Below are 14,428 nucleotides of genomic sequence, written 5' to 3' on the forward strand. Positions count from 1 at the left end.
CTGTTTCCACTTTGGCCCAGCCACTTCATTTTTTCAGGAGCTATTTGTAATTGCCCTCTGCTCTTCTCTAGTAGCATACTGACACCTTTTGACCTGTGGGGCTCATCTTCCAGTGTCATATCTCTTTGCTTTTTTCATACTGTTTATGAGGTTCTCATGGCAAGAATATTGGAGTGGTTTGCCATTCCCCTCTCCAGGGGACCACGTTTTATCAGAACTCTTCACTATGACCTATCCATCTTGGGTGGCCCTGCATGGTATGGCTCATAGTTTCATTGTTACACACGGCCCTTCACCACGATCCATGAAGGGGTTATGTATTTTATGTTGGGATAAAATAAATAAGCTGTAACATACGTGTACATGTATGTTACAGCTTGTTTATTTTAGCCCAACACCCTAAGTTACATTAAGAGTGAACTGGTTGAATCCAGTTATGGTACATCTACAAAATGTGATGTTATATAGCTATTAAAAAATGATGATCTAGATCTACTTTTTTAAGTTAAAATAGCTTTAAAGGTTAAAAAAAATTAAAGTTCTTAAATATAGTCTTTTATAATTTAAAAATATGTATGCTTAAAGCAATATAGAATACAACCTTGGACAAGTTACCTAACGCAATATGCCAACTTTTCTCATTTGCAAACTAGATTTACAAACTAAATGTGCTCATCATGCATGTAACGGGCCTACCAACACAAGGAACCAAGTGAGCATCAGACCACAGCCATTGTTTATCTTGCATCTCTCTACTGCCAAGATAAAGTACAAAAATAAGCACAGAAAGTGTGCAACTTAATGCAAAAGCCATGAATCTAAAGCTATCTTAAGGTATAAAGTTTACTACAAAAAATAATAATTTAGAGGCCTGCTGTGCCTGGATGAAAAATCATGGAATGAATTTACATTCCCTAAGCACCACTGCTTCACACCAGAGTCCTATTAAAATGAGGATGAACGTTGTAATTTATCTTCCACATTTTCTGGGTTTGGATAATAGGACATTATTCTTAACAACTTCTCAGGCTATTAAGCCAAATAACTGGGTGTTTATTCTTTGGTTTATGAAACATGAATAATACGTCCGAGACTTTCATTTTTCAGTTGTTATGCAACTAACTGGATAGACTGACAATAAAACATATTAGAAAGTATATTCAAGGGATACCCTGAATGGCTCCTAGCAGAAATACAACTAAAATCACACAGGAAAAGGGTGGTGGGATAATATTCAAGAGCTTCCGCCTCCTGATCCTTTCCCAGTCTTGCTGAGGGACTGGAAACATGTGGGGGGACCCACTGGCCCCTGCAGGTGCAGGAATGAGAAGAGAAAAGCAGAGAACCAGCTCTGGGGCAGGGAAAATGCAAGAGCAGAGCCGTCCCTAGAGAGGGCGCTACCTTACCTGCCGGGAACAGCCCTTCTCTGTGTTCGCCTGCCCAATGGTTATTTTCCGTAGAAATCGGTCATTGGTATCCACAACTGAAAGAGAACAGAGGATCAGCAAGTAGGAACTGGCTGTCCAGTGTGTATCTGGAGTGGTTCTGGATGCTGGGGAGGCAGTGGAGAGCAAAAAACATGGTTTGACTTCTTGAGCAGATGATCTCATGCGAGGACACAGAAAGGGGTCAAAGAAACTAGTGATCAACCAGCTTAAGGAAATAAAGGAGGGGACAGGAGAGCCTGTGTTGGGGCAGGGGTCGGGGTGGCGTGCCATTTTTACCAGGCAGTAAGGAAAAGCATTTCTGAAGCAGTGTCCTTTTTTTTTTTTCACAATGAAGCATGAGGCCCAAGAAGACAATTAAGTCCCTCTAAAGGTAAACACTACGTGACCATATGACCCACCACTTCCAACAGAACTGGAAGCAGGTATTGCACACCCATGATCATAGCAGCATTTATTCACAACAGCCAAGAAGTATCCACTGACAGATGAATGAATAAACCAATTTTATCCATTAAATTTGATCCAGTTTTATCCACTCATACCATGCAGTACAGATGCAGTATAGATGGACAATGGAATGCTACACAGCCATAAAATGAGTGAATATTTGATACCTCATGCAACAACATGGATGAACATGGAAAATATCATGAAAAATGAAATAAACCGGATACAGTATGATTCCACTTGTACGGGGCTCTTAGAACAGGCAAATTATTTATAGAGACAGAACAGAATGGTGATGAACAGGGGCTGAGGGGAGGTGGGGAGTTATTATTTAGGAAATGAGTTTTTATTGAGGATGATAAAAAGATTTTGGGTATAGTTAGTATTGATGGTATGACTATATATTGTACACTTAATGCCATGAATACCACACTTATGAATAATTAAAATGATAATTTTATATTTTACCACCAGGAAAAAAAAAAACCCTCTAAAATAAATAAAGTAGAATTTAGGGGGAGAAGTCAATGATGGTGAGAGTAAGTATCAATTCTCTTTACATTTTTCACTGGCTTGTCTGAATGGCACTGATTCACACTTTGTTTTGTGAAAACCAAATGTACAATGCCAGGAATCAAAGAAAGAAGGACACAGACTTCATTAATAATTCATATGGCATCAAAGAGCAGGCGGTCCACACTGACAACTTAGATCCAACTTACTAAATGTTTAATACGGCGCTGACAAAAACGGTGATGGGAATCGCATATCTGGGGACTAATATCATCTGCGGGATAAACAATGTGAACGTTTCCTTTCGTACACAAAGCAGGAGCGGACCTGCTCACCTTGTCTGCCTCCATTGTTCCCTGACTTGTTACGTGTCGGCTCTTTCTCTATGTACAATCCTCCTCTCTCTCACACATTCATACATACACACTCATTACCACAGGCCCATACGGATATCCAAGCAACAGTCACCAAGCACAAGGAAATCTCTCTATGACTTTAAGGCACAGAGTCCTATAGGCAGAAAGGAATGCCTCTCCATATCGCCACTGCTGCCGCTGCTGCTGCTGCTGCTAAGGCGCTTCAGTCGTGTCCAACTCTGTGCGACCCCATAGACGGCAGCCCACCAGGCTCCCCCGTCCCTGGGATTCTCCAGGCAAGAACACTGGAGTGGGTTGCCATTGCCTTCTCCAACGCGTGAAAGTGAAGTCGCTCAGTCGTGTCCAACTCTGTGCGACCCCATAGATGGCAGCCCATCAGGCTCCCCCGTCCCTGGGATTCTCCAGGCAAGAACACTGGAGTGGGTTGCTATTGCCTTCTCCAATGCGTGAAAGTGAAGTCGCTCAGTCGTGTCCGACTCTGTGCGACCCCATAGACGGCAGCCCACCAGGCTCCTCTGTCCATGGGATTTTCCAGGCAAGAGTACTGGAGTGGGGTGCCATTGGCTTCTCTGCCATATTCCATTAGCTAGTACTTATTCCCAAGACCAATGGTGCAGAATCATATAAAGTAAAAGGATTTCCTACTCTCATGCGAAGCATACACAACGTGATCTTTTTTATTGGAAATTCAGCTGGATTTATTTAGCAAAGAGAACACAAGCCAAGAAAAGAAAAAGAAAAAAAACTAAGTTAACAAGATCAGCTATAATCAGTGGGAACCAGAACCACCACCCTGCCCCCCCGCTGTGTTTGGCCTGGCCCTAGTAGAGCAGGACATCTCACAGTCCATCAAGCTTTGGATGTCCGTGGAAAGACACAAGCGAAATGACAGTGATACATAAGACAAGAAATGTGAAGATTAAATTCTGATACACAAGAAAGATGCATACTAGAAAGTAACGCTTTGTTGTTCAGTCGCTAAGTCAAGTCGTGTCCGACTCTTTTTGTGACCCCATGGACTGTAGCCCACCAGGCTCCTCTGTCCATGGGATTTCCTAGACAAGAATACTGGAGTGGGTTGCTATTTCCCTCTTTAAGGGATCTTCCCAAACCAGGGACTGAACCCGTATCTCCTGCTTGGCAGGTGCGTTCTTTACCACTGAGCCATCTGGAAAGCAGAAAGTAACACTAGTAATACAGAATTCCTTGACTCTAAGTCTTTAGCTGTAAGATAGAGCTAAAGATAGAGTGAGAAACATGTTTATTCACTTCAGAGATTTTTACTTAGGGTCAATTTTGTGACAGATTCTGTGCCAGCTGTACAGGGATACAAAGACAAACAAGACATCATTCTCTGATGGAAGGCACTCGCTGGCCAAAGGGAGAGATGGAGAGTGCAGGTAGGTGTGGAGAAGGTGAAGAGCTCCTGCAGAGAGAAGAGATCTGTCTTTTCACTCTTTGCCCTAGACGGTCCCTTTAGGACTACACTGCTGTGTCCTGAGGCTCATTAACAACCAGCTATGGTTCAGGCACTGGGTGGTACAACGTAGGACATAAGGGGCAGGCCCATTATTTTGGATTCAGCAGAAGAACGATACTGATTCCCTACAAAGTTGCAGGGCAGTGCTGGGAACCAGTAACTGGATATCAGTTTCCTGGAGATCGAGGCTTTGAGTCCTTTGTCTAACAGCCCTTGAGCCCCTGGAGGACCCAATGCTCAGAAAGGCAGGGATTCACATCCCAGGGAACAATAAAATGACCCAATGTCCACTGTCTCTTCTGCTTATATCAGTGTTTCTATAAAAGTCTATCAGCTCCCACTTCCTCCCCGTCACCAGGCATTATGAGGCCTTCAAGCTTCTGATAGGAGGCATAGGATAAAACCAGCAAGAGTCATATTTCTTACATAGGATGAAAGGAAAGAAGTGACCACTAAATGTCCAACATCCATATGGTGTGAGAGGAGGTTTTTAGCCTCATGTGGTCCCTGAATGTCTCCTTTCTAGTTATCAAATTAGAAAAGCATCTAATCTCATCATAAAGGTTATACTCTTTTAAGCTCTAAGTCCAATTATTAAATGGCCTCAATCTACGTGATGGGAGAGTCCTTTTTCTCATATTAATCCATGGGAGGAAGAGCCAAACTAGCTGTAAAATGTCATTCTGAACTCCTCGGACCCAGGTGGCAATGATGTTTTTGTCACTTTAGTGCCCTAAACAATAATGCCATTCTAACATTTATCGCGACTAATTTTTTAATGTCATCTCCATGAGAAATGATTCACAACCACAGTATACGTCAGTGTTTTCATGCTTCTCAGAGAGAAAGAACAAGAACACAGCCCTATTTCTGATGGCTGCCTCTGCTGGAGCCACAACGCAGATGTGGAAGACTGTCCCTCGTGTAAGATTTCTTTTTAGCATATCCCCATGCTAGGTTTCAAATACACTGATTTCCACCTGCATAATTTTTCATTTGTAAGTACACCTCCAAATATCTTTTAAGGAATAAAACGAATTCACAAATACCTTGAAAAAGTTGACTATGCCTTTTGAATACAATGGTGTTGGAATAATTAATCCTTCCAGTAGATTACCAATAAAATGCTAAGCATATTCATACCAGGAATTAAAAACGATGATGGTGGGACTTCCTTGGCAGTCCAGTGGTTAAGGCTGTGTAGTTCCACCACAGGGAGTGTGGGTTCAAACTCTGGTTGGGGAACTAAGATCCCATATGCCCCACAGAGCAGCCAAAAAGATAAATAAATAAAATAAAAATGATGTTGGTCTGTTCAGTAACAGGTATATGTTTAAGGAGGTTGTAGTTCATTCACAGAAGACTTCTGGAACCATTTAAAATGACCATAACAGTCACTAACAAAATGGAACATGATATAAATGATATCTTATTATGATATAAATGAAACTAGTAGGGTACAAATTCTATAGCTTTAATTATACACAAAATGTAGGTGCACAGAAAAACTATGAATAGTAGTTTTATTTGCACAGTTAGATGTTTCTGGTTTTTTTTAGAGATGCAGAGAAGGCAATGGCACCCCACTCCAGTACTCTTGTCTGGAAAATCCCATGGACGGAGGAGCCTGGTAGGCTGCAGTCCATGGGGTTGCTAAGAGTCGGACACAACTGAGTGACTTCACTTTCACTTTTCACTTTTATGCATTGGAGAAGGAAATGGCAACCCACTCCAGTGTTCTTGCCTGGAGAATCCCAGGGATGATGGAGCCTGATGGGCTGCCATCTATGGGGTCGCACAGAGTCAGACACGACTGAAGCGACTTAGCAGTAGCAGCAGCAAAATCTGTATGATCCAACTAGTCCATTCTAAACGAGATGAGTCCTGGGATTTCTTTGGAAGGAATGATGCTAAAGCTGAAACTCCAGTACTTTGGCCACCTCATGTGAAGAGTTGACTCATTGGAAAGACTCTGATGCTGGGAAGGATTGGGGGCAGGAGGAGAAGGGGACGACAGAGGATGAGATGGCTGGATGGCATCACTGACTCGATGGACGTGAGTCTGAGTGAACTCCAGGAGTTGGTGATGGACAGCGAGGCCTGGTGTGCTGCGATTCATGGGGTTGCAAAGAGTTGGACACGACTGAGCAACTGAACTAAACTAACAAAAAAATCTGTATAATGTTACTACTTTGATAATTTTAAAAAACATTTAGAAGTTTCTGAAGAGATTTTACTCTCTGTTAGGAGTCTGGGAGACAGAGACACACAGAAAAAGTACCTCATACGACTATTACCATAATGACCATCTGGATGGTGCTTCAGGGTTGGAAAGTACTCTCATGTCCCACTACAGCCGCCCAAGGGAAAGGCTGCTATTATGACTCATTTACAGATGAGGAAAGCGAGTAATTCACTTGTCCAGAGTTACACAGCTCATAAATGACAGAGACAAGATGGGTTCTCTAGTCTTTGCTTTTCCATCTCACTAAATTTTGTAGTGAACAGGTTGAATGGATTCCTGGGAGTTGAGCTTCATGCAGGTGGGGTGGTCCTGAGCTGTGTCCCGGAAGGCAAGATGGGAGATGGGGCGGGATGGGCCAGCGGGGGGCGGGGCAGAGGGACGAGGCAAACAGGAAGCAAAGGTGTGCATGGGGCTGGCCACATGGCAGTGTTCCTGAAGGCCAGGCCGTGGGGTGCAGCACCAACCACCCAGGATGGAGGCTCTCAGAAAGGGGGTGACAGGACACCTCCCCCTCTACTACAAAATCACCGAGTTGTGGGGCGGAGGTGGGGGTGGGGGGCAGGGGTTGGAAATGGAAGCAAGAAAATCTATTAAAAGGTAACTGCAATAAATCAAGCATCTACTCATAATTAAACAAAAAATGTGACATACAGCAAATTCCTGTTGGCTATCTATTTTACATATAATATGTTTCCATGTTACTCTCTCCATACATCTCACCCTCTCCTGCTGTATGTCTTAGGAAACTCAAACAGGGGCTCTGTACCAACCTAGAGGGGTGGGATGGGGGAGATGCAAGGGAGGTTCAAAAAGGAGAGAAGATATGCATACCTATGTCTGATGCATGTTAAGGTTTGACAGAAAATAACAAAATTCTGTAAAGCAATTATCCTTCAATTAAAAAAAAAAGTGTGTAGAAATGGAGAAAGGTGGTGAGAGGGGAGTTCTGAGAAGAAAAACAAAGGAAGGATCAGGAATACACACTATTTGACTCTTCTATAGGTTTTATCAAGTGCTGTTACCACATGCCTGGAAGTATGTATTATCGACTCCATTTCCATTTGCCAGAACAGGCATGGGTTTGCCCTGCTGCTGCTAAGTCGCTTCAGTCGTGCGACCCCATAGACGGCAGCCCACCAGGGTCCCCCGTCCCTGGGATTCTCCAGGCAAGAACACTGGAGTGGGTTGCCATTTCCTTCTCCAATGCATGAAAGTGAAAAGTGAAAGTAAAGTCGCTCAGTCGTGTCCGACTCTTAGTGACCCCATGGACTGCAGCCCACCAGGCTCCTCCGTCCATGGGATTTTCCAGGCAAGAGTACTGGAGTGGGGTGCCCTTGCCTTCTCCGTGCTTTGCTCAGGGTCACGCAGTTAAGTTAGTGGCGAGGGAGACATCTGCTCAAGGCTCCTGACTCCACATTCGGTGCCTTCCTGCCCACCCCACCCACATCCCACCCTTGCAGACAGTAGGGTGGGGTGGCAGTGGAGAGGAGATGTCACAGCAAAGAGGGAAACAGGGAGGCTAGGGCCAAAGTCCGTTCATGCCGCATTTCAAGTGTTAGGATTCTCATCAGTGGCTGGAAGCATTATACTCAGAGAAAAAATTCCTCACTGAAAACAGAAATTTCTGAGAGGCTCAGACCTGGCTGGTAAGAGAAGAGAAAGGAAGAAATTAAAATTAGGGTTGCCCGGTAGAGAGGCAGTGGGAGCCACAGACAGTCCTCCCATTAACAGAAGACAAGAGCGCAGAGAAGAGATAGGAAGAAAGTACTTTTCCTGGGAAATTGGTAGAGCCGGAGTGATTGGGATGAGCTAAGGGCACAGTTATTTCTCCCAACTAGGAGATGAGGATGAGAAAGGCTGGTCAAACAACAGTGACTGAGTTAATGGAGCGATTGTGCAATGCAAGCTGGGAAGACAGTGGAAGAAATACAATCGTGCATTTGTGAAATCAACTGAGGGACGCCCGCTGGAGGACGTGTCACCCTCCCCATCCGGCCACCAGCACCCACCTCTCTGCCATGTGATGGTGGAGGGGTCGATGTCAAGACGGGCAAATTTCCTCATTTCCTCTTCCGTCAGTGCATTCGGATCAGTCTTATTTATTCCCAGTCTCTAGTGGTTAAGAATAAAATAAGATGGGTTTTAGAAGGAAGAGAAAGCAAGATGTAATCAAATTGTCTCTACTTTTACTTCCTCTGTAACTAGGACCACCTTTTTAAAAACTAAGCTGAACTTCAAGTAAATTGCAGGTTGGGCCAACTCATAAACAAATGTCAGAATCCAAACACGCCCTAAATGGAAGACACGGATATTTGTAATTGTTATTGTTGTTTAGTCGCTCAGTCGTGTCCTACTCTTTGCGACCACGTGGAATGCAGCACGCCAGGCTTCCCTGTCCTTCACCATCTCCTGGAGTTTGCTCAAACTCTTAAGAGGTGATGATGCAGGTGACAATATACAAAGAACAAGTGTTGCATTGTCTGTCGTGACCTCAGGTTACGTGGTCACCTCATGCTGTGCTCAGAAGGGGCAAAAACTGTCCATCAAATTGATGCTTGAGTTCATTAATTCTTCTTTTCTGATATAAATCCCAATAATTTAAGTTTTATGTCTATGTTTTCAAGTAATTTCTATTTCCATTAGAAAAAAAATTAAAACTTTAAATGCATCTCTTTCTACAAAGGAAATATTTTAAGAAAGTGCTTTTTGATAGTATATAAGAGTGTCTGCCACATGCCAGCCACCCTGGTAAGTTAAGAAGAAATACTGGGAGCTTAGTCCTGACTGTGGAATTTAATCTCTAACCAGAAGGATAAGAACCTGAGTAGAGTGGTTTCGGGATGAAAAACATTTTTACTTTCGCTTAAGGGACACAGTCTAAGACTGCATGTCTTAATTTATTATTTATTGTGATAAGCCTTTCTTAGGGCTTCCCTGGTGGCTCAGTGCTAAGAACGTGCCTGCCAATACAGGAGATGCAGGTTTGATCCCTGGGTCAGGAAGATCCCCTGGAGAAGCAAATGAAAACTCACTCAAGTATTCTTGCCTGGGAAATCCCATTGGACAGAGCAGCCTGGTGGGCTACAGTCTATGGGTTTGCAAAGAGTCTGACATGACTTAGCAACTAGACAACAACAAAGTCTAAGAAAAGAATTAGGAAACAGAAACTATATAAATGGTGGAGTTGCTGAGGATAGTATATTGTGTATTCTCAACAAATTGAACTTGGTTTAGTAAGAAGCTAGGCGATAAATTTCTTAAACCCATTCCACCAATTAATGGTTGTAAATTAAAGTTATTTTTTCATTTCTGAAAAAAAGCAAGGGGAAAATCCATGATTCGAAGGATGTTAAGTAGCAAACAGCACCAGAAAATGGCAAAATGGATAAGGATTAAGAGCACATCCACAAATACAACCTTAATATCTTGCTGCAATAAAAAATGAAATAGATGAGTTTTCAAAGGCTTCCCTAGAAAGTTAAAACATGTTATGGAAAAGACTCTTGGCCATCCTCATTCGTTGGTTGACAAGAGTTCTCAGCAAAGTGGTGCTCTCATTTTATAGATGAAGAAGTTGACATCTATAAGCGAGAACTAATTTGTTCACCAGCTTTTTGGTGCAGGATCCAGGCCTCAGGCATCTACTTCCATGCAATCTCTGCTACACTGTTCTGCCTTTTTAAGAGTTTTATATATATATATATAAAATCTACTTTATATATGTGTGTGTGTATATATATATATATATATATATATATATATATATGTATAAGGTATCTGAAAACCAAAACTCAAATCAAGTTCAAGATTTCTGGTTTCAATTTTTTGATTTGTTTCCAGGGTATTTTTTTGTTAAAGAACCATTAACTGGAAACTTACTTTCAACCGAGCAAGTTGAATTTTTGAAAATTCTCGAACACCATTCACTGAAGGAACCAGTCGATTATACAGGGCCTAAAAACACAAAACAAAAACAAAACTCACACAAGTTTAAGGGCCAACCATGAATGTGGACAATTTACAGAGTATGACAAAGTTCATTACATTTATGACTAAACTGTTTGGATTAGAGACCCTATTAAAATTCTTGGCTAATGTAAACAATTTAGACTTAAGTTCTGTCATTTTAATAAATCTGAACTAGATCTGAAATAATGCACATTGTAAAGAGCTTGCACGAAAATATATTTCTTGATCTACAGCCTTTTAACTATCAAATTAAAAATTATCTCTATAGCTGTCTTTAGCTTTAAGAACTCACTAGGGAGTGGGTTTAATTGGAGGATGTCAGGACTTTTGTGAAATATGCCAAAAATTCCCACTTTTATCCACATCCTATGTCTATGAGGAACTGGCATCTATGAGGAATTAGCATCTGGTACTGTGTCCCCTGTGTGAGCTACATCTCAGACTGTACACCCTCAGCCAAAAAGGAGGTCTGACATATTTAACAGGGCATTGAGACCAGCTGCCTCTAACATGGGAATCTTAAAAAGAATCTTTCCAATCCCCTTAGTACAGACCAGAGATTATACCTATGGGCAAAACGAAGAGAATTTGGCTTAAAAAGTACAACTAGTAGAATTCTCCCATTAACTTGGCAGTGGTCAGAAACTCATTTGAGAATCAGACTGAAGTAGAGATTCTCTCCTTGAGAAGGATGGACACATATCTAATTCACAAAATTTTGAATAGGATTTCAGACAACTTGGACACTCTAAAAGTTTTTCCATGAATGCCTTAATCCAGAACTCCCAGGGTAAGATGCCCAAAATGGCCAATAAGGGGCCTGTCCCACCTTATCTGTTTGAGTGTTTTCATGCAAAATCCTCGCGTCGATAGCGGCAGCCAGCAAATTATTGGCAGCAGTAATAGCGTGGATGTCCCCAGTAAGGTGAAGGTTGAACTAGAAAATGAAATGAAACATCTAACTTGCTTCAAACAACCATCTGCAGTATTGAAGAGCTTTCTGAATACACAAAATAATATGCTAATTACACACCCCTACAATGGTTAGGTATGTTTTAGCCTAAATCAGAAAAACCAATGTCGGGATTTTCCACTTTTAAATCCTTCCTTTTTCAGGTTAAGAGGGAAACAATTCTGGTGGAGTTAATGATTGGTTTCCTTATTTTGGTTTTCCTTTTTTACGTACTTTTATGTACTGTTTTATAATTAGGAAAATAATATCATATCAAATGTACTTGGCAATATGGCAGGGAACAAAACACACAGTAGAAACAGAAAAATACAAAATGTGACAGCCGAAGAAAGAGAAAAAAATGTATCACCATCACAACTTCATATTTCTGTTATTTTTCTTCTAATCTTAGGCGCACACATGATTATTACATGCAGAATCAGCATAATTGTAATCTGTTAACTTCTTTCTTTAAAAGCGTATTGTAGAGATCAATATCAAAAGACATTTGAAAACAACCCACATATTTTCAAGTGCAATGTGACATTTACGAAGAGAGATCTTTGACTTAGCCATTGAAAGCTTCAATAAAGTCAGAAGACTGAAAAAATACAGGGCGTGATGGAAGAGAACAAAGCTTTTAAATGAGAAAATAGTACCAAAATGAGAAATTGATATCAAAGATACTTTAAAAATCCCACGTATTTGGAAATTAAATGTCCACTTTTAAATAATGGGTGTATCTAAGAAGCCATAACAAGGAAAATTAGAAAATATTTGTCATAGTAGAAAAATGAAAAGAAAATTTATCAAAATTTGTTGCATGCAGCTATAGCTGCTCAGTGCAATTAAATATGATCTGGAACCTTGAATGAAGTATGAAAATAAATAATGGAGACTAGCATTAAATTCTGTGAAATTTGAACAAAATCTGTACTTTAGTTAATAATACTGCATCACATGTTAATTCCCTAATTTTTTTTTACAACACAGTATTTCTTTATGTTGCTAAGAGAACCTTTGTATGATTTCAATACCTTCACACCATGAAATTTTTGCACCTGCTGTTATGTCCCTGAATATGTTCCAGTGACTCCTAGTTTACAGCCTATGGAACTTGGATAAAATTTGTATCCTACTGTTGTGTGAAAATTTTTATAAATCTTAATTACATTTAATTGGTTTATATTGCCTTTCAGGTCTAGTATATCCTTCTACTTCTCTGTATATTCATTCTATTAATTTTTGACAGTTTGATATTAAAACTCCAACTAAAAACCTTAATTTATCTACTTAAAAAATAACTGTACTACATCATAGAACTATATGTAACTTTGTTCCAAGTTTGTAATATTTTCCAAGTCTCCTGTAAATGTGCTATCATATTTTCATAATTTAAAAAAATAAAGAAGTAAGCAAAGAAAAAAAATATCTTGTTTGTGTATGGCTACTGTTCACAGGGGCTGTATAGTCATGCATATATAACAAAATTTTTTATTTAAGTTGCTTCCAGATTTTCACTTTTGTAAAGAAGCAATCATTTGAAAACACATACAAGTAGCTTTTTTTAAAAAGAAATTAATTTCTGAAAAGTAATACAGGTACTCTAGCAGGCACTCTGCTCAGAGCTGAGGATGGACAGACAGAGAAGACACTGGAGGTCCTTGAATTCAAGAGCAAACTGCCTGCGTTTCACCTACTCAGCTATCATAAGATAGCCCTAACTACCTTACACCTCCATTTGGCACAGGCACATGACAATGAACACCAAGGCTATTTCCATCTACAGCAAAATCCTCAGCTGCTCCCCAGGATACATTCCTTACACTGCATCCCCAACCTGGCCCCAACTCTGAAGATGCCCAGATTGTGAATATTACTCATGCCCCTGCAGATGTGGGGCCCAGGACTCTTCTTTTCTGCAAAACCTCGGACTATTCATTCTCATTCCCACCCCCAATATTTAAAGACAAGCCAAAATTTCCCTCCAGTTTCCATGGTGCTGACATCTCCATGGGTTAAAACAAACAAACGAAAAAAAAAACAAAAAAACAACTATTCCTTCAACAAAAGGCTTTCCAAGTGGTTCAGTGGTAAAGAAACCACCTGCCCATGTAGGAGATGAAGGAGATATGAGTTTGATCCCTGGGTTGAGAAGATCCCTGGAAGAGGAAATGGCAAACCCCTTTGGTATTTTTGCCTGGGAAACCCCATGGACAGAGGAGTCTGGCGGGCTGTAATCTATGGGGTTACAAAGAGCTGGACACAACTTGGTGACTAAGTACAGACAGAGAGGTTTTTGTCCTTCAGCATAAACAACAAATACTCCCTAGTGCTGGGCATGCTGCTAAGTGCTGAGGCCTATGGGCTCCACCATGGCCAGGGGACCACAGGGAGGTAAACATGGAGAAGGAAGAGATGTGTCGGATGGATGGAATAGAAACTGGATGTGTGAGCTGGGCAGGGAGGGCAGGGAAGGAAGGGAAAAACCTTCCAGACTTGGAACCAAGAGACAAGAGAGCAGGAATCCAAGGAGCTTGACAGGGTGGAGAGAGAGAGTGTGGTGTGTGGGAAGTTGAGACGGCGGGTGGCTGGGGAGACAGCAGGAACACAGGCACACGGGGACCGGCTGTGCTGTGCTGGACAGACAGTGGTGGAGTCCCTGTTGAGACAAACACAGCAGGAAAGTAACCTGCTCAGACATGGGTTTAGGAAGTTTTCTTAGGACCTGACCCAAGAGACTGATGCAAAGAGTGGAACTGATGGGACCTGGTCATGGGTTAGATCCAGGGGACCAGCAAGAGTTACTCAGGGTGGAAGAAAGTGATCTTGGAGAAAAAAGAATTGACATCATTGCCGCTTTTGGACCATTCTTCCTTGGAACTATGGTCATCCCTCCATGGGAAATTGGTTTCAGGACTCTCGCAGATACCAAAAACCAGACACTCAAAGTCCCTTATGTCCAATAGGGTAGTATTTGTATACAAACGTACACAC

General features: G+C 41.5%; 1 protein-coding gene across 3 annotated transcripts in view; it reads right to left on the bottom strand.

Annotated features, from left to right (window-relative positions):
- The window catches only part of MTHFD1L (methylenetetrahydrofolate dehydrogenase (NADP+ dependent) 1 like), a 181,164-nt gene that overhangs the window by 114,029 nt on the left and 52,707 nt on the right, over positions 1–14,428 (bottom strand). For all 3 annotated transcript variants that reach the window (XM_006080210.4, XM_025294367.3, XM_045161908.1), the window contains exons 14-17: positions 11,309–11,416; positions 10,390–10,464; positions 8,520–8,622; positions 1,407–1,483 (exon numbers count right to left, since the gene is read on the bottom strand). In XM_006080210.4, the coding sequence (XP_006080272.3) occupies positions 1,407–1,483; positions 8,520–8,622; positions 10,390–10,464; positions 11,309–11,416 (363 nt within the window). The remainder of the gene's footprint in view (positions 1–1,406; positions 1,484–8,519; positions 8,623–10,389; positions 10,465–11,308; positions 11,417–14,428) is intronic.

Source organism: Bubalus bubalis, chromosome 10, assembly GCF_019923935.1.
Source record: "Bubalus bubalis isolate 160015118507 breed Murrah chromosome 10, NDDB_SH_1, whole genome shotgun sequence".
Taxonomy (NCBI): domain Eukaryota; kingdom Metazoa; phylum Chordata; class Mammalia; order Artiodactyla; family Bovidae; genus Bubalus; species Bubalus bubalis.